We start from the raw sequence: 21310 nt of genomic DNA, 5'->3' as shown, positions 1-21310 counted from the left end.
AAACAGGATCAGTTAACTATTGCATTTATACCTATGTAGGCTTTTAATTCAAAAATTATCTATAGCTTAAGTACACAATAGACAGAAACAGAACAGAAAAATTTTGTAGTAGCATTTTTTTTTAATGTATACCATAGGACCACTAGGGACTTATAATAAAGGACTGTAATCCTATTTAGAAAGTTGACTTATAGTACATGCTAGAATATTGAGGTAAGTTTTTTGAAGTTATGTGATATTTTACATTAAAAATCGGTTTTTTACATGTTTTTCTTTTGGCAGCAATTTACGTGTTATGTAAACTACTATTCTTGTTAGATAATTTTTTCACCTAGACTTTTTCCCCATTGAGAAAAATATATACTAAACAAAGCAGCAATAAAATATAATCACCCCCCCCCCAAAAAAAGCATTGAACGCATTGAAAGCATTTAATAGCAAGCTGCCCACCACATTCTCAAGGTTGTCTGCTTCATTGACACAATTCTTGTTGATACCAAATTCAGCCCAAAATTGACATTCAACAATGGCCCATAGTTTTACTAACTAATGAACAACAAAATCTCAGTTGAATTTTTATATTTAAGTGCCATAAACACATCTATAAGTCACCTCAATATATCTTAGTACAGATGCTGCCATGTTTTAAGATGACCCATTGTTTATCAGGTCAGAGCAGTATTCCAAACAGTGGGAGGATACACATAAAAATAAAAACTATAAAAAACTTATCATTTACTCTGGCAGAAGTCATTAAGGATACTATCTCTGCCTTGGTGGAATAAAGATCAGTCTCAACTGACATGAATAGCAATGTACAGTCACATTGCTCTACATTTCTTGTGGGCTAGTCATGGTGGCATTTGTATCATTGTTAATGCTTTTTTTGCACTGGATCAAACAGTCAAGGTAGAATAGTCTACACCTCAGACTAAGTTAAAGTCTGCTTAGATTTATAGAGTTGATCCCCACAGCTTCTGCGATTTGTGCTCTTGCCAGTTGGGGCTCTTGGGTCCAAAGCATATTACAGGAACTGTTTATTGTTGTTTTTCTCAGAGTGGTAACAACTCTCATCCATTCCATTCCATCCATGCTTCTGCACAGATGCTCTCTCAACAGCTCATCACCATGACGATGCAATAAGAAAAAGGTCAAGAAGATCTCAAAATATATTTGATGATGGTGACAATCCCTGAGGAGTGAAGATATGGAACTTGAGCCTTCTCTGAATTACTCAATCTCTCACAAGCAAAAGAATGACCTAAGAGAAGCCCAAGAGATTGAATAAACAGACAATGGCAAGACCATATATGACAATAGAACTCTGATTCACATAAGCCCAGAAAGCCAAGACATAACTTCTGCAGCAATCAGCCAAAATTGTCAAAACTGAGTTCATCTAAGGTTTAGGGTCCTCTATAGCTACTGTTGTCAATTTTCTTCTCCTGGGGCATGTCCCTTTGTTGGGACTGCCAGGAATCCTATTGGCTGAATCCTCTTCCCACAGTGGTGACTGGAGATCAACTGTATCAGAATCTTTGATAACACCTTGAAGAGAACAAGGCCCCTAAACCTTAGATTTTTTACTCATCTTCCCTGAGGGATAGATTATATATCCTATCAGGTGAGTAGTCACCCCAGGCTTACTCTGATTTCAAATATCATGATATTCTATTAAAATTCTCTTCATAAACTTTATTTGTATCCCTAATGTACCTTACTAATTGTGGCAATTAAACATAAACATTATTGATAACTTTACATGAGTTAATATTTAGAATCACTGGAAATGGTGCCCAGAACATATATATTAGTGATTAGTAACACTTTCCATATAAATGCTGTACATAACAATCTTTTGTTTCAGAAAAAGGATTATGGATAAAGATAACTCTGGCCTTCTAATGAGTCCTCAGGGCCTTTTGAAGTTAGAAGCTTCCTACTAGAGGCCGTGACTCTCATTTCAGAATCTTTATCCCAATGGCCCCCACTTTGGAAGGTAACCCAGCCTAGGCACTGCTGGGTCATTTCTGCACAGGTCCCCATGGCAGCCTCCTCACTGTGCCTGGCCACTTTCTGAGGCTGTCCATCAGTACTGGCTTTTATCAGTATGCCCTTATCTCTTTGTAACCCAAACTTTTTTTTCTGAGATCTGAGTTCTCTGAATTGCTATCCTTTCAAGAAAATCTTCAGGAAAAACATAGCATTTCTGTTTCAGGGTACACCCTTCTTACTGCCCTAGATCCGCACCCGCCCCCCATAACCAGCTAAATGACACTTCCAGGAGGACATCATATACCACTCAGCCTCTAAGCATTTGCATATGCTGTTATTTCCTCTGAGAATGCTCTCCCCACAATCTCTGCCCATAAAATTAAGTCCATTTCCCCAAGCCCTAGCCAATATCACCCCCTCCATGAAGCCTTTTTGGGTATTCCCTTCCAAGCAACCAAATGTCATATCTTCCTTCTCTAAACAAGGACAGTATGATACCCTATGAGCTATGTGTGATTCTGATGACATTTACCACACAACAAAGTTGCTTTTGACAAGCCCCGTAGCTCCTCCAGAGGTCAGAGCAAAGGCTGAGGGTTAATCAACTAAGTTTGAATCCCTGACTCCTTACTTTGTTCCTACATGATCTTGGGCAAGTGATTCAACCTCTATTGTATAGGTTTCCTAATCTGTGGGAAAAAGATAAAAACAATAACTACTCATAAGGTGATGATTAGGATGATGCAAGACCATGCTGGGGCATGCTCAGTGAAGTGGTATGAGAAAGCAGTCAAAGGGCACCTGGGTGGCTCAGTGGTTGAGCATCTGCCTTTGGTTCAGGTCGTGATCCCAGGGTCATGGTATCGAGTTCCTCATCAGGTTCCCCATGGGGAGGTTGCTTCTCCTTTTTCTTTTTTTTTTTTTAATTTATTTATTTATTTATTTATTCATGGAGAGAGAGAGAGAGAGACAGAGGCAGAGAAACAGGCAGAGAGAGAAGCAGGCTCCATGTCAGGAGCCCGATGTGGGACTCGATCCTGGGACTCAGGGATCACACCCTGAGCTGAAGGCAGATGTTTAACTGCTGAGCCACCCAGGCATCCCGCTGCTTCTCCTTCTGCCTATGTCTCTGCCTTTCTCCCTGTGTCTCTCATGAATAAATAAAAAGCTTTAAAAAAAAAAAAGGGAGATAGCAGTCAAGAGCAAAGACTCCATGAGTGAGTCTGATTGTCTTCAGATCCCAGCTCTTTCAACTCACTCTCCATGTGACTTTGGACTTGTACCTAACTATTCTCTGCCCAATTTCTCTTATCCTAAGAGATTGCAACTACCTTATGGGTTTATATTGACAGTTAATCTAACACATGCAAAAATAAGAGCTCTAACAAGTATGATGAGTTATGAAGTCAAGCACTTAAATGACATTACTTGCTGTCATTCATAGTCTGTATGTATATGACTCTTGGAAGTTGCCCCGCTTGGATGACTTAGAAGTACAGGTTTAGGGAAGAGAGAGAGAAAAAGCAAAAGACAGGGATTTAGTATTCTTTCCTCTCTTTCTCATTCAATTTCATCAGGAATTTTCTCTCAGATGCGAATGTTCTTGCCCGTGATGTTGGACCCAAATTCATTGGTTTTATTCAGTGGACAGGATATGTTGACAAGCCTATGTGTCTGAACAGTCACTGAGCATCACAAAAGTCCTTTCCAGGGTGATGGCTGTGGAATGTGGAGCATGGCTTGCTATTCTTTGTCACCTTCTTTACAGTTCCACCCATCCTCACAACTATTGTAGAACCTCAGAGCTTCTACTTCTCACCAGGATCTTGATTCATCAATTATTCCTTCCCATCTACTCTGAAATCAACTGATGGATTTCACACCTAGTCTCTAGTCTTTGTGAAACATAAGTAACCAAATGATGAAAGAATAAGCCTCTCAATGCAACATGTCTTTTTCGGAAATCAGTTCTGGGACTTCTTTTTTTCTCTTCCCACTTGTTTATATTATGCTTTAAAAAAAAAAAAAGCAAGCAAAAAAAAAAAAAAAAAAGCAATGTGTGTATTTTCAGACTTGAAGCCTATTAGTTTTTCCTTCACTCCTATTTCATTCTTAGTTTTGGCCACTTTTCTCCTATCTTCCAACTCCATCATACTCCAGATTGCTTCCAATCTTAAAACTTTAGGGCATTGGCACAAATAAAATTTCCAGTCCTGTTAAGATTTTTTTTCCTTAGAGAAAATAGTAGTTCATTTTATTTACATTCCTCAGCTGACAACACCATGGTGTTTCTTTGAAAACATTTTCAAAACGTTGTTATTGTTTAACTTGAGGAATCACAAAAGTCTATAGTTAGACATGAAGTCCATTTCTCTGGCTCATGCATGTCCCAATAGCTATGTGATTGGAAAATAATTTGGATATCATCCAATTCAATCTTTTGATTTTTCAGATTGGAAAGCCAAGACTCAAAGAAGAGACTTGAGAAACAAAGCATCTGTAGTAAGTCATGGTTCTCAGTAATGGTGGTTCTGACCCACAGGGGGACAACTGACAATGGATACATTTTGGTTTTCATGACTAGAGAGGCATTACTGGCATGTGATGGGCCAAGGCCAGGGATGCCACAAATATTCTATAATGCACAGTACAGTCACCACAACAAAGAATTGCCCCCAAATGATAGCAAAGCCAAAGTTGAAAAAGGTCTGAGCTACAGAGATCATCCTTCCTTCAATAATCCTTTTAATGTCTCATGCCAACATATATCCATAATCATTACATATGAGCCTGGCAATCCAAATTAAATTTATATCCTGAATCCTTAAAGAAGAGAAGTCTTCTGGGTTCCTTTTCCTAGAAGAAAGCCTTCCTTGGTAATCTCTTTAATGTTTAGCAGCTGAAATTACAAAGGTCTTATCTCTGTGCCAATGTTGATCCAGTGAGGAAGTATCGCTATCAGGGAGACTTAGGGGAGAGGAAGGTTTTAGTTCTAGGTCATATTATGGGGTTGATTGTGAACAGCTGTATTCAACCCATTCGTGGGTGACTGAGGAGTGCCTTAAGGAATGTAGGACACAAAAATTGATTTGTTATGGTAATTGGCAATGACTGTCAGTGGTAAATGACATTCTAAATGAATGATAAAATGATGATCCAATTTGCAAATCAACCTGATGGTTGTTTCAATGGTTTCTTTTAGGATATCATTTCACAAAAGCTAAAAATAAATTGACAAACCCATGAATTCCTTTCTATGACAATATATCACATAAAAAAACTTATAAGAAATATTGACACAGATCTTGCCATTAGCTGATTTGGTGGGGAAGAAGGAACCTATCAAAATTAAAAGATGCCAGAATTTGAGAAAAATATTTAAAATAAAAGTAGCTATTCCATTTCTATGCTGTCTTCCTTCCTATACTGAATTGCCCACTAATTTAGCCTATGGGTGCTAAGTGTATATAGTTAAACTAAAAAGCCCAAGTGAAATTTGACTTCTCAACACTGACTATGAGCAAGGGGTCAAAGACAAATCCAGTCTCAATTGGGTGAACGATATTTTATAAGAACAAGTTTCATAATTTTTTAAAAAATACTTTAACCTAACAAGTCCCCTTTGGAATTCTAACCTATGTTAGAGTTGGTCTGTGAGTGGGGAAAAACTATACATAAATAACTTCTTCTTCAGGTTTCCCTAAAACAGCCAAAAGTTTAGAAGAAACCTAACTAATAATTTTAAGTAAATTGCAGTTTGATAAATGTAGTGCTGGGGGGAAATGCAATTGTTAAAAGCATGGAGTCTTCATAGAAATATGGAAGTCTCTTATGATATAACATTGATTTTTGTTATTCTTATCAAAAATATTCTTTGATTATAAAATGAAGAAAAAAAATTTAAATGAATAATCTACAAATATAGGTACTGGTGGATGATGGTTCTATAAAGGATGCGTAAATGGTTAAAGTCTAGAGAGAAACATCAAACCACAAAATCAATGGTGGACTTATGTATATATATTTCGGGTCATGCTGCTTTCATTTTTCCCTTGATTTTCCTATATTATGATTATGATTAGGAATTTCCTATATTATGATTAGGAATAATTAGGAATTATTAGGATAATTAATAATAATAATATTAAGTAATATTATTGTTAATAATTATAATTATTAATTAATAATTTATATTATTGTTAATATTTATAATTATTAATAATTATCCTATATTATGATTAGGAATATTACAAATATTACAAATATTTTATATACATATAATACATATTATAACACATATATATAAATTTACAGTATGTGTGTGTATAGTTAAGATTTTATATATATATAAAATATATATATAGTCAAGTTTGACCCAGAGCCCCTTTCTTCAGTCAAGATAGCATTAGGAATTTAGTAGCAATAAGAAAACCTCTAATAAGTATCTTGGAGTGCATAGATGGAATAAACTTGAGAATTTAAATGGGGTTGTGAAGAGGATAGGTTAGTTGTGTTAAAGCAGTAATGAATGTATGTTTGAAAGTCTCTCATAAGGATAATGCAGCAACTTCATATTCTCTCGCATTAATGTTCTGATCATAGAATCAAGAATTCCACAGAGCAAACTGGCCATAGAGTTTATCTATTAAGCCAAACTGCTTGTCTAGTGTCTTCTGTAACATCCAAGGAAGAAGTCAGTTTCCCTGCCTGTATTGCACTTCCTGATACATATGATCAGCCTTCCTCTCTCATACCTGCCCATAGGATGATTTCCCTTATATTTCCTATCTTGAACTCGGTCCCGACACCTGGGAGTTACCTGAATTGTTCTCACTTCTCCATCTATCACCACCTCATCCAGCCCTTTACCAGTGCCAATCAGTTCTACCTCCTGAATCTCTCTTGAGTGTGTCTATCTCTCTCACTTTCTTCCAAAATCTCTGCCCTCTTTCCAACCATGGACTTACAGCAGCCCTCTGACTGGTCTCCCTGTCCCCTGTCCCCTTCAGCACACATCTGTTAAAAGATAGATAGGATCCCATTATGTCTCTCTTTTAATTATATTTATGAATATCTACTATCTTTAAAAATAAATTCCATCCTCCTTAGGATGGCTCTTTTTACTAACCACTGCATACTCCTAACATAATTCTAAAAATTGAGTCCTATTGTTGACAAAACACATTTTTCTCTGTGCAATTACACAAAAGGTGGAATATCAGCCTTCTCATTCTAATCAATTATGATCATCTTAACATAGTCCAATACCACCCATTCACATTTGCAATGTACTTCACATTTTAATCATATTACATTACCAGTAAGTAAGACCCCCAAATATCTTTCTATAAACCGTCTTGCATTTAAGTGATTTCTTTTTGTTTTAACCAAATATAGGACTTCCCGATTATCCATATGAAGTTCCTCTTTTGATACTTTGCAGAAGATCTCACTTTGGCAGAAGATCTCTGCCTGCTCTTCCCCCTCCTTATGCTCTCTTTCTGTCAAATAAATAAATAAAATCTATTTATCTATCTATCTATCTATCTATCTATTATGTGTAATATTTTTCTGGTAATTGTATAGAACATATCTTAGATGCCTCTTCACATTCCCTTGGTGACATCAGCTCCTGGATTCCCAGTAGTGAGCTTTGCCTTGGGTGCCACTGATTTTGCTTGGGCCTTCACACTTCCACACATTGGGGCTGACCAGCTGCATTCCTAGAAGGATTTCCTTCATTGCTATTATAGAGCCAGGTCAACCAGACTCACATCCTAAGTTTCTGCCTTCTCCCACCATTTCTGGACTTAGATGAATGGTTGCAAAAGGGGCCCAGTGATGGCAATGTGAACATGTGAGTTTACCTCTCTGGGGACACACTTTGACTAATGGGAGACAGAAAGGGGGCATATGTAACAGACAGGTAAGTCCTTCTTCCTTCTCAAAACCTCCTCCAGGAAATAGTTCTACATACAGCCTTATCCAGACACATGCCACATAGCCGAACAAACTCACCTGTTTTATGAGTTATAAACCACTAAGCAAAGGGTATTTTATTCCTGCGACTTTTGTTGTGTTCAGAAATACTCAGGGGCATATAGACAGAAATTCATTCCATAAAATAATCAAGATTATTATCATTTAAATTTCATTACTCAATACCAGTCTAAGAAAGATTTTGAAACACTTCTGATCTTTCCAATTATGTGTTTGCCTTTGGGGAGGCAAACATAAGCTCCATAGAAATGCCTACAGTAGGTTTCTATGTGTTCCTAAGGAGGGCATACAGGAGGAAGGAATAGGATAACGCCCTCGCCTGCTCCACTGTACTCAGATTCAGCATAAGGCACACCCCTGGTGTGGAATTCCAGAGTGAGATTTAGAAATATGTAATGAGCCATAAGTAGCATGAAAGCAAGCTAGGATGAAAGAAAACTCAAGCACTCCCTAACCCTACCCAACTTTCAAACAAGTATCTTTTACTTTGCCAGGTGAGTTACCTCTTCCGATTTCACACACAAAAAATAACTTGTGGATAATTCATATTCAACTCAACCAACAGTTAGCAAAGCCCTAAATTATCTCCTTCTGTGTGCTATTACAGCACCCAGTTGTTTTCATATTACACTCTGCTGTTATTGCTGACTTAATTAACTGCCTTTCTGGCTGGACTATAAACCCTGAGAGAGTAGGAAGCTGTCAATTCCACTTTGTCATATTCTTGGCACCTAACATATTGTCTGGATATTTTTTAATGTTTATTGAATGATAAATGAAAGAAAGAATGAATGAAGATGAATTGACCATGTGCCTGGCCTTCACTAAGTGTTTTGAGTTTTCTGTAAATATCCCCACTCACAAACTTCAGTTTAAAAGCAAAGTAAATACCTAATAAATATGTTAACTAATCAATAAAACAGGCATCAACTTACATAAAAAATATCTAATGGTCCAAAATATTCTAAATTGTCCTCATTTACATTCAGGGAATACAGGCGCATAAAGAGAATTACTGCTTAGTTTTAAAAAACAGAAAAATTTGAGTTCACTCCATTGGAGGCAAGACCTGGCAGATAATACCGAAAAATTGGCTGGAGGAATGGAGCCCTTCGCAGTCAAGGAGGGTCTGGGGTCCACTCTAATTCGTAGAGAAAATATCCTGTGGATAACTCCCATGAGCGGGACTTTGTCTTTCTCAGCTCGTGTGTTGGGAGACGCTACTCTAAGAAACTCAGTCACATAGCAAGAACCAAAGAAATGTATCTCAGGTTCGGCTGGTCCTTTCCCCCTGTGATACAAGCTACATAAAACCCTGGATTAAATTAATCCTTTCTTTGGTTTTATATCCTTTCCTTTAGGGTATTTGGTTGATTGCACTTACATTGATCACATAGGGAGAGTGAGATTTACAGAGATAAACCATCTTTTCTTCTTCTTGGTCCTTTGAAGCCAAATTATTTTTAAAGGATCAGAGGTCATTTGAGGCTCATTGGACTATCCCACGGGCCAGATTCTGTCCTTATTTTTGATACAATGAACCATTTTCTACAATAGCCATTTAAAATTCATAGCTCCCAGGGCATTAGTAATCCCAGGAAAGGCTCCTGCTGGCAATCTTATTAGCATCTCTGCCTCTTGATTTTTATTTAATTCCTTTTAATATTCTACTATAATGCTGACATACATTACAGAATCAAGGGCTACAGAATGAGACAATATTTCACTACATCATTAAGCCTGCAGTGAGTTAATAAATGGCTCATAATGTGCTTTGAGATCATATACAAAGAGGTTTAAAAAAAAAAAAAAAGAACACCAAGGCAACACTTGTTGAATCAGTTAATAAGAAAAGGTATTGATGTGAATGGTTCAAATAGTGACTCATACTAAAATGATAGATTAGGTCTGTGTCTCATATTTGTATTTACAAAGGAATGAGTGGCAATTTGATAGCCAAATAGGCTTTTGGAAAATTGTTCTTCTCTTTTCAAAGCCCTAGAGTGGAGGAGGTTAGAGCATAGAGGTGTAGGGAGCAATGGTGGCAGAAACAACATAACGCTCATCTAGAATTAAAATGTTGACACAGATCAACAGAATGTCTCATATTGAGGGTCACTTTCAATTTTTTAATCATATTCACACACAACATCTCATTCTAGCTCACAAAAATTCTGGGAACAATGTTCTTGCCTCAATAGGAAAGCAGAACTCCCCAACTTGCCTTTCCTGATCCCTAATCCTTCCTCACCTCTCTGCTGACCAAGAGTGCTCTAAATCAGTGCTTCTCAGACTTTCTGAGGGACATGGGTCACTAAGGATCTTGTTAAAATGTAGATCTTGGGATCCCTGGGTGGCGCAGCGGTTTGGCGCCTGCCTTTGGCCCAGGGCGCGATCCTGGAGACCCGGGATCGGGTCCCACGTCGGGCTCCCGGTGCATGGAGCCTGCTTCTCTCCCTCTGCCTGTGTCTCTGCCTCTCTCTCTCTCTCTGTGACTATAATAAATAAAAAAAAAATAAAAAAAAATGTAGATCTTGATGTGGTCCACGAAGCCTGAGATTCTGCTTTTCTAACCAACCCCAGGTAAAGTGGATGCTACTGTTTCTCAGCAGAACCACCACCTGTGAGCAGCATCGTTCTGAAAAGATTAGTGTCCTACACACCTTGGGTGGCTCAGTGGTTGAGCGTCTGCCTTCAGCTCTGGGTGTGATCCAGAGTCCCACATCGGGCTCCCCTCAAGGAACCTGTTTCTCCCTCTGCCTATATCTCTGTCTTCCTCTCTCTCTCTGTGTCTCTCGTGAATAAATAAAATATTTTTTTAAAAAATATTAGTGTCCTACATAATCACACAAAATTTAGATGGAAGTAACTCCACTATATACTTAATAAGATACATCATTTGTTCCTGTGCTCATTGATAAGTAGGCAGAAGTAGTCAGCAAGTGACAGACTCAGTCTGATTTTCACAGTTAAGTCAAGCACTCATAGAGCTAATTTAAGAGCAGAAACTAGGAAGCTGTAAAGGGCTTTCTAGCGATTTTGGATATAGTAAACCAAGGCATGAGCTCTTCATTATTTTGGGGGTCATCCACTCTTTTAATAATGTCTGAAAAACTATCGATTCTCTTTCCCAGAAAAATGTACACATAGGCCAACAAACAATTTTGTATGTAATTATATCTTCCTATACTCTTTTGTTCCATAAGCAATTTAAGAAATCTTGACCTGGGGATGTCCCAGGAGCTAGAAAAACAAACAAACAAAACCAAAAATATTTTAAAACTCTCATTGGGATATAGGCAGTTTTTAAATACAACTCTCCTAGGAGAGCTAAGCCAATAACCTAAAAGCACAGATGAAACACACACACACACACACACACAAGGGTGGGGGAAGCAGTGAATTTGAGACTTTATGACTTCATGACAAAAGCCATAGAAAATTATCTATAGCCCACAGGAGATCAGGAGCAAGTGAACAGAAACTGCAAAAACTAGCAATCTACCCCATTTCTCATTGACTGGCCCCTCGGTCACCAGAATCTGAACCTTCAAGAGCGCTTGATAAAATGCAAATTTCTGGGCCATACCCCAGATCACATGGAGACATGGTTCAGAAACCTGAATCATATAAGACCCCTAGGTAATCTCTGTGCACACTAAAGTTTGAGAAATACTATTCTTCAGATTACATTATTGAAATGAAGAGATTCCCTACCCCCTACTTACATTCAGAGGTTAGAAAAACTCATATCCTCATATGAGGCTGCCTATAGGACAAAAAAATGGGTTCCAAGGAAACAGTGATTCAAAATATATTCTTGACTTGTGCTCATAATTAGAGTAGGATTTTATATTCAGCAACTTTGGAGGAATTCAAATCTGTTTCCTGTCCTGACCTCCACTCTTTATTCCTTCTTTCCCCTTCTCTTATACTCAGGTTCACAAATTCTCCTTCTCTCTTTTTAGGGCCTCACATATGAATTGGCTATAATATGGGTTAGATTGTGTAGGAAGATTGTAGACTAGAGAGTAGACAGTAGAGAAAATGTCAAGATAATACACACAGAAATGGCTTTGATATAACTGAATCTATAAATATTGGTATATGGATATCATCTCTATAAAAGCTAAAATCTATGATCCTCAATCCTGGATTCCTACTCAAGTGAATAAAATCACAGAGACCTGATCTCCAATCTCAATAGTTCTAATTAAGAAGGTATGAATAAGGCATCTGTGTTTAAAAATTAAAAAGAAAACCACCATTAAATATTCTCACATACAATTAATAATAGGACCAACAATAAAAGGCATTGAATGTTTAGTGTGAAAATAGGGCTAAATGTTTTATAGGCAGTAGTTCATTCAGTCTTTACAACATTTCCACATGTAGAAACTGTGAGGAACATCACTTTTACAACCAAAAGTCACAGAGGACAGGTAACTGTCTCAAGGTCATGACTGCTAAATGCAGTGCCCTCCATGGGCACAAATGCCCACACTAAACAATAAGCTATGTTTCTCATATGAAGCCATCATTCAGAACCGCTGATACGTCTGTAGTACCGTGACTGTATGTGCGATATATTTACACACACACGTGTGTGTGTGTGTGGTAGAGAGAGAAAGAATATATGTGTATACCTTGGGTGAGTGGCAATTCTGTGGCTTAGTACACTTGGGGAAGAGAGGTGTCCTCAAATAAAGGCCATGCAAGTCCAAGGAGCTCTTAAGAGTGCTCATTCGCTAATGGGACAAGGAGAGAAGTCACCAGGAAGTGAAGTAGGTGTGGAAAGCAACTTAATGCAAACTTAATTTGATGTTTTATTGAAGACTAGCTTCTCTACCCCAATTTTCCCTCCTGATAGAAGCTACCACTACGTGGGTATCACATCCCTCCAATTCCTCTTTGTTTACTCTGGAAAGCTTAAAAAAAAAAGAAAAGAAAATAGCTCATGGTAGTATGAAGGAAGGTGGAGGAATGTGAAGGATAGAACAATTAGCTAATTGGTCCTAAAAGCACAATACATTATTTCTAGAAAAATATACCCAGAATGTGCCACAGAAGATTTGCTGGGGTTTCAAGTCCGGTCACTCTGGTCTAGGTGATCCATAAGCTCCTTAGGTACCCACAGAGGCAACTTTTCCCAAGCATGATTTTAGCAGAGGCCCTGCCCATTTCTTCATTCTAATTATGTATTCCAATTATAAATAATAAATGTGTTGCTGCAAATCTACTTAATGACAGCCAAAAGCAGAAACTAGGTCTCCTGTTTCCAAAGCTCAGGGTTACTTTCACCAATGGCATCCTACTAGGCAGAAAGCATGGGGATAAAAGCAAAGATTCCAGTGTCATATTTACCTGGGTTCAAATCCTAGTTCTAAAACATATTAGCTGTGTGACATTAAGCAAGATATTTAGCCTCTCCAAGTGTCTCCACTTGAAAAATAATGATGATGATGAGGAGGAGGAAGATGGTAAAATCAACTTTAGAATGTTTTGGCATGTAGTAGCAAAGATGGCATAATTTAGTATGTGAAAAAAGGCTTAACACACAGTAAGTATCACATTGGGCTTTGTGCTCTGTGCTCAGTGGGGAGTCTTCTTGAGGATTCTCTCTCTCTCCCTCTGCCCCTCCCTCTATCTCTTTCTCTCAAATAAATAAATAAATCTTTAAAAAAAAAAAGAAAAGAAAAAAAAACTTCTTCTTGGTTCTTGGATCTGTGTGTTCTATACCTCCTTGCCTGAACCAGTGTTCTAGGTTGAATGGTGTTCCCCCAAAATTCATGTACTTCTCACAACCTCAGGATGTGACCTGATCTGGAGATAGGGTTGCTATAGGTGTCATTGGTTAAGGTGAGATGACAGTAGAGTATGGTGGGGCTTACATGCACCAGGACTGGTATCTTTGTAAGAAGAGGAAATACCACTAATACACAGAGTTGTCAAATCACTATAAAATACACCTAGGACTAATGTAACATCGTGTGTCAATGATACTTCAATAAAAAATAAACAAAAATAGGAAACAAATAATCATTTTAAGTAAAGGAAAGAGGTCACAAAGATAATGGGATGCAAGTGGAAAAAGCCATGCAATGACAAAGGTGGACAAAGGAGTGATGTATCTATGAGCCAAGAAACACCAGAAGCTAAGATAAAGGCATGGGACAATCTCCCCTGGAGCCTTTAGAAAGAACATACCATAGTCGGCACCCTGATTTCAGGCTTCTGGCCTCCAGCACTGTGAAAGAATACATTTGTGTGATTTTAAGCCGCCAAATTATGGTTATTTGGGATGGCAACCTCAGGAAATTAATACACCCAACCTCCCTTCTGGAGGGAACAGGGGAACAGCAGCGCAAGAGGCCCTGCACTGAGCTGTGGTCTCCAATTCTATGTGGGGTCACTTCCCTAAACAGCTAACGATGCAAAGTATGAAGAAGAGGACATTGGGAGCCCTGAAAGCCAAGTAAGGTGATTCAGTTTCCTGTATGAAATTCATCCCTACCAAACCATCTTCAATAGCTAAGCACTTAGTTCCAATGCCTGTTTCCTAATCCGAGGCCTTTTTGAAATACAGGTATAAGTTGCTCTGCAGATAGATTTTTGGGGAGCACTCACTAGTGTAACACCTGTGAATGGTGAAAAAAGCAGAAGTGGGCAGAAAAGGAAGCTGAACCACAGTATACTTGTGACAGAGACCCCAGGCAATCCTTCGGGAGTTCTGGATCTGGAATGGCCCTGTGGAGTATTCTCTATTGCGCTAGGAGGCTGACCTTAGTACATCCCTTAGACCCACCACTGGATGCATGATGCTCACGTGAAGGAGCCATAGCTTTGGTCAAGTCCACTTCCATCAGCTATAGACAATGTTTGGTGATGGACACAGCTGGAGCAGCTGGGAAATGAGCATCCTGGTCCTGAAAAGAGATCTGGCAGGCTTACTCCAGCATCTTCCCTATGCACAAATAGAAATCCTTCTGTCCAAACATAATTTATTATGAGAATGTGGCCACGTGACAGTGACCTGGACTAGAATCTCCTTACTCTGGGTGCTCTCAAATCATGTAGATAACAATAGATCTGAAAGTTTTCCTCATTGCATGTTTGTACACTTCCCTCTCTTACCCACACATTTTCCATTATTACTCATTGCAATGTCTCTAAAACTCTCCACTTAAAAGTGGTTTCTAATCACATTTGTACCATGGCAATTCCTCCTCTTTTTCTAATGATCCATTTCAGACAGAGAGGACCATCATCTAACTCTACACGGAAATTGTCATCCATTTGTTTATTTATCCATTCCTTTGTCAATCATCATATGGATTCAACATGTATTCTATGCTAAACAAGATATTGAGCATTCAAAAAATGAATGAGATTGTAAAAGGTTACCTGTCATAATAAGGAGCCAGGATTTCTCTAGACACAATGAAGGATTATGGACAATACTGTGAGTTGAATAGGTTTGGGTTACTGAAAAACCACTCGGTTGGTGATGGAGCAGATGAATTGCTGGAGGGTCCATGGAGGCAGTGTGCAGTTATGGGGATTTATGTATCAGTTAAGACCTTAGACCTCCCTTGAGTCATCCATCTCCTTCCTCTGACTAAGACCCACTCCGCCCACAAGTCAGCAGCATTGCCAATGAGCATGTGGACAGCTGCTTGGGTGAGAGTGTTCACATTGCCCTCCTAAGCCACAAGCAGCCCATGTGGCCCAGTCATATACTTTCGTATGTGCAAACACACCATGTATGTGACCCCAGGTAGCAATCAGTGTGAAGCACACAGCTACCCACATAGACTGGACACTTCTAAAAGAATGAGTCCCAAGAGGCTGCATAATTCCATTTTGGCTTTTCCCTTCAACAGCCTCAATAGCTTTGGGCCAGTTCCTAAAAGGTAAAGTAAATCTCTCAGCAGGTGGGACTTCCATATTAGACACAAATTATGGATCTAAATGTATAACCTAGCAGTAGAGACTATATTCCGAAGAAACAAAAGCGAGATTTTTTTTTTTTAAATTAGCCAACTATAGACTGGAAAATAGAAGAGAAAATATCATATTAATAATAATTATTTGCAGGTAATAGCTTATATTCTTTAATGCAGTTCCAACATAAATGTCACTGTAAGAAATGATATTTCATTTCAATACTAACAAATCAGATTCTTAGTGTGCTGGGAGAGAAATGATTGGAACTACTTTAAAGCCGCGTTAACCAGAGAAACTGCAAAAATATTTATATTCTTATGAAGGAAGGAAGGAATGCCCCTCATGGGTGTATTTAAGTATCCTCCATCTTTTGGATAAATGGTAATGCTAAACAAAAAATGGAAAGATGACCTTAGAATAATAACCTCAGGACTCAATTGGGACTAAGTCTCAATGTACAGAAATCATTTGCAATATGTTCAGGATGGAAATTTCTATACTGCTTTATAGCTCATGGACTTCATTATACACCTCAAACAAAAATCGCCAAAACACCCAACTCTGGGCTGGCTTCCTTTCCCTGGGGTGCTCCCCTCCCCATATGTAAAATTATTCACCATCTTCTTACTCACTGTCTGCAATTCTGCTCAGTTACTCAACAATGTTTGTAAGGACAGAAAAAAGGAAAGAGAAAACCAATCCACTCAGAGAGGTGTTTCATATAGAGAATGGGATTGTTAAAGCAAAACCAGGTCTGGCACCATTAGGGCTTTCTCTAGCCAATTCCTTCTCCATCTTTTCTTACAAAGACCTCATGCAAAGGCCACATGGACAATTTCACAGGGCAAATGCTGAGCTGATATGTGAAAGCCATCCCGTTGGGCAAGCTTCTTTCATTCTCCCTCATTCATAACAGCTCTGTGTTACAAGGAAGATGGAGGGTTGGTAGGGGCCTGAACCTATGAGTCATTTAGTTTTCAAACAACTCTGGAGGACTTTGAGTTTCTAGTTAACTTATAGTGAATGGCAGTGATACTTATCTGACTGGAAGCTGTTAGCCCGAACTGGTGTTTGGAGAAAGAAATCAATGAAAGTCACCAATCCAATTGATCTGTGAAGGATACATGCTGTCCTTTAAACAAGCGATTGGCCCCTATATCCATAAGGCTTTAGAGTCACAATTTTCCAAGCTTATTTTTCCCAATCCTATGGGCTTTGAATGCCAAGAAACTGAACATATTCCTGATGATGTAACTTCCAACTACATTCCTATCTGCATTCTCTTTTGGCCTTTACAAAACTCTTACACAGTGGGGAGGAATGGAATATTTAGGATTATCAGTATCTGATAACATGACACACAGGTTCATAGCAGTATGTGGCTTGCAGAACCACTAATCAGTGAAAAAGTGAGGTCTTTTGTGCTTAATTCCATGCACCATCAATGAATGATCTCTTCTTATTCTGCATTGACATTCATGTGCGTAAAATGGATGAATTCAATCTAATAATTGATTAATTCAATAACAGAACATTTATTTTGAGCATTTGTTTAGACTAAATGGTTATTTAACAAAAGTAATAGGTCACAACCAATGGTTCGATAGCCCTGTGTATCTTTGGCCAGGTAGGAAGTTAGATAATATTCATCAGCTGTCACTCCCTATACTCCCTTTGATAGCTAACAGATTTTCACAAGCACAGGACCATGTAGATGCCAAGTGCTTCCTGGCTGTTCCAGGAGAATATCAAAGCCAACACAATGAGCTTTAATGCTGGTAAGGTCCAGGTATCCTTGGGGTTGAACGGAAGTCTGTCAGCTTGCCTAACAAATGTAAAAGAATCTATTACCATGGCACTGTCACAATGTTCCTTATTTATGCTCCTCTAGTGGGGGAGTGGGAAAAACAGCTAGAGTAGCCTGCTAGAGTAGCTATCCAGCTGCTCATGCAGTTAATATAGCTGTAGGAAGAATGTGATTTATATGAGCCTTTCCCTTGACACTAAAGCCTGAGTACCAGATGCATGTCATGTACTCACTTCTGTGTACTCTGGTGACAGCAGGGTAACAGAGGGCTGGTGATTTAGATAAGCACATAAGATAGAGGCGTATAATACACAGATGTAAAGGACAGTATGTGTGTGCCAACCTATGACCTTGATGATGCAAGGGGAACTAGTGGCCTGGTGTAAAAGGTAACAAGAGATCCCCATGCACATAACAGGGCCAGGCAGAGGTTCCATAAGAGCTGGGGGTGCATGTCTGAGGGAGGCTCCCTGCCACTTTCTGGCCAGGGCAGATGACTAAGAAACCAAATCAGCAGGCACGTACAAATTGCTTGCAGGATCAACACAGACTGTGCTGCCAGTGAAGGAGATCATTGAACTAGTTCTGAAAGATCAGGTTGTGGGCCAGACTATGTGGAGACTTCTTCCACTTTCAGGAGAGAAAGAAAAAATGAATGGTCTTTGATAGCTACTACCCCCCCACCCCAATTATAGTATATCACTGCTAGTCAGAAAGTATGCTTATGCTGGAGCCTCACATACCTGATAGGGCCCCTGGTTGCAACCACAGTAGCTGCTCTCCATGGTGTAGCTTCTAGACACCCCCATCTCTCTCCATACCACCACCCGGGCAGTGGAGGCTCGTGATTTCTCCACAAGAAAGCTGCAGCTGCTCATCGTGAATGCTGGGGCTAGCTTATCAAGGATTTTGGGAAGAGTCTACAAAAAATAAATAAATAAATAAAACTATGATGAGCTGGGGATATGCATCATAAAAATATAACATCTCAGCATTTATTAAGCATCTTGATATATAAAACACTTAATATATACTACTGCAAATCTTACATCAATCCTAAGAAATGGATACTATGGGTTTGTCATTGTTTGGCCTTAAATGAGGAGACTGAGGCTTAGAAAAGTAAGAAAGAAATAGAATAAGTCCCACTACAAAGAGGCTAGAATGAGATCCAAATGCTAACCACCAACTCCAAAGACCATAATTTTTCAGTGCCGTGTTTCAGCATCACTGTGGACTGATGTTGCACCTACATACATTCAGCCTCATACATCACTGTATTGAACTCGATGGAAAGCCACAGATTTCACAAGGACTGAAATTTACAGAGTGACTTCACCCAATCTCATGGTTTTCTAGGTCAAAGTTAGACTAAGAACTATTCACTTATCCTTCTAAGATATACAAGTCATTGATGATCATGAAAGGTGGCATATAATGTTTTCTAAAAGAGTATGATTGCCAAAATGAACTTCCCAGTCCCATCTTGTGATACATAAATCTGAGGCTGGACCAGTTACAAAACTAAAAATACATCCTCTCTGGGTGCTTTTTTTTTTTTTTTTTAATAAAAAAAAGAGTAGCTATCCAGCTACTATTTTGTTTATTTATGTTAGGGACAGAGAGCATGTGTGTGAGCAGGGGGAAGAGCAGAGGAAGAGGGAGATAATTTCCAGCAAACTCTGCACTGAGCACAGAGCCTGGCAGGACCTGAGCCGAAACCAAGAGTCAGACACTCAACTGACTAGGCCACCCAAGTGAACTCCTCTCTGGGTTCTCCTATCCCACCATTTCCTAGAGTAGAAAAAATTATGTGAGACCACTTAATCTATATTTAGAAAGCATCTGTAGATCTTTGCCCCTCTCTAATTGACAGAAAGGGGGCTTCTAGTCATCGGACCTCCCTCAACCAAGGACAATGACTCAAGAATTGATAGTATGCCAGGTCCTTGGGTTAGTGGAAATACTGTCACTTCTGTGACATTAGCAAAAAGGGTTCTCTACTTCACTGCCCACAGAATATCCATAAACTAGCACATAATATAAAATTATGTACATTAGATAACAAACAGTGAAACTTCAGGCTTTTGGACAAGCTGTGGGGAGAAAATAGAGCAGCAAAATGAGAATATGAATTAAGAAATTATTTTTAAGGAAATGCAATTTTGTTAATTTCTATAACATTGAGCAAATATCTTAATATCCCTGGGTTCTTACTGTCCCCATGCTTAATATAACTTAATTATATAACATAAAAATTAATACAATTATTAATTATATTATAAATTACCTATGATATATGTATATATTCACATAATTATTCATATGATTTAGTATGATCTTTAAGTTTCCACATAGTCTGCAGACCTATTAGCATCATCTGAACCAGGGAAATAAGCTGCTAATGTCCTTGCTTGAGTTTCCACAATTGCCCCCATAATTGATTTCATCTATCCACTTCGTCCCTCTTTGCCTGTGATCCCTTCACCCCATTTTTCTCCTTCAAGTGTTCATCACAATTACAGTAAAATTAATGTTCATGTAATTAGCTGTTTATTTTCTATCTCCTCTGCAGCCCAGAGGTTCCATAAGGGCAGGTCTGTGTCTCATTCACAGGAAAATCTCTGCACACAAAGCTGTGCAGCACATAGAGTGCACTCCATAATTATTTGCTGAAATAAATAGAATCTGCTAGCACAGACCCTTAGGGGACTGCTTAAATAGACATAAATATAATATATGTATATGTATGCTATTTGTAACACATATAGTGCGTGTAGATGATAGATGATATAGATAGGTAGATGATAGATAGATGATAGATAGATAGATAGATAGATAGATGATAGATAGATAGATGATAGATAGTGATAGATAGATAGATGGTAGCAACTAGAGTGATTAAGATACTTGAAAATAGTTTTACATTTTTTAAAAGATTTTATTTGTTTATTTATTAGAGAGAGAGAGCAGGAGCAAAGAGGAGGGGCAGAGGGAGAAGGAGAAGCTGACTCCCTGCTGAGCAAGAAGACCCACAAGGGACCCAAGATCATGACCTAGCTGAAGGCAAACGCTTATCCAACTAAGCCACCCACGCGCCCTGGAAATAGTTTTAATTTATCAATGTTTTATCTTGCTGTAAAAAGTCTAATTGGATGTTACTTAAATGGTCTCTCCTTTCTTACTTAAGTGAACCTGATTTTCTTAGCTCATACCATTCCTGCACAAATGACCACATATTCAATTTAATAGTAGGTATCTTAGAAAGCTCTACAAGCTATGATCCCTTCATTGGAGCCTGGAGAATGTGGGCTTTACAGGATGCAGTTGGAGTATCTCTCCTACATGTCCACAGCAACAGTTTTCCATTCATTAAATAACGGACTCCCAAACTACTACAGCATTGATAATAAAGTCCTGATTCCATTTATCTTTTTATTTCACACAAATTGATCTATGTCAGAGTGAGAAATGAAGATAATTATAGCTATAATACTTGGAGATGGTCTTGTTCTGTTTTGTAAATGAATAAGAAATAGATGAACTCTACATATGAATTGA

The 21310-nt window shown here is 38.5% G+C and overlaps 1 protein-coding gene across 4 annotated transcripts in view; it reads right to left on the bottom strand.

Annotated features, from left to right (window-relative positions):
- The window catches only part of AGBL1 (AGBL carboxypeptidase 1), a 697725-nt gene that overhangs the window by 277772 nt on the left and 398643 nt on the right, over positions 1–21310 (bottom strand). For all 4 annotated transcript variants that reach the window (XM_072737248.1, XM_026001309.2, XM_072737250.1 and 1 more), the window contains exon 21: positions 18493–18669. In XM_072737248.1, the coding sequence (XP_072593349.1) occupies positions 18493–18669 (177 nt within the window). The remainder of the gene's footprint in view (positions 1–18492; positions 18670–21310) is intronic.

Source organism: Vulpes vulpes, chromosome 14, assembly GCF_048418805.1.
Source record: "Vulpes vulpes isolate BD-2025 chromosome 14, VulVul3, whole genome shotgun sequence".
NCBI classification, from domain to species: Eukaryota; Metazoa; Chordata; class Mammalia; order Carnivora; family Canidae; genus Vulpes; species Vulpes vulpes.
The sequence above is the reverse complement of the archived record's forward strand: the minus strand, read 5'-3'. Positions and strand labels throughout refer to the sequence as shown.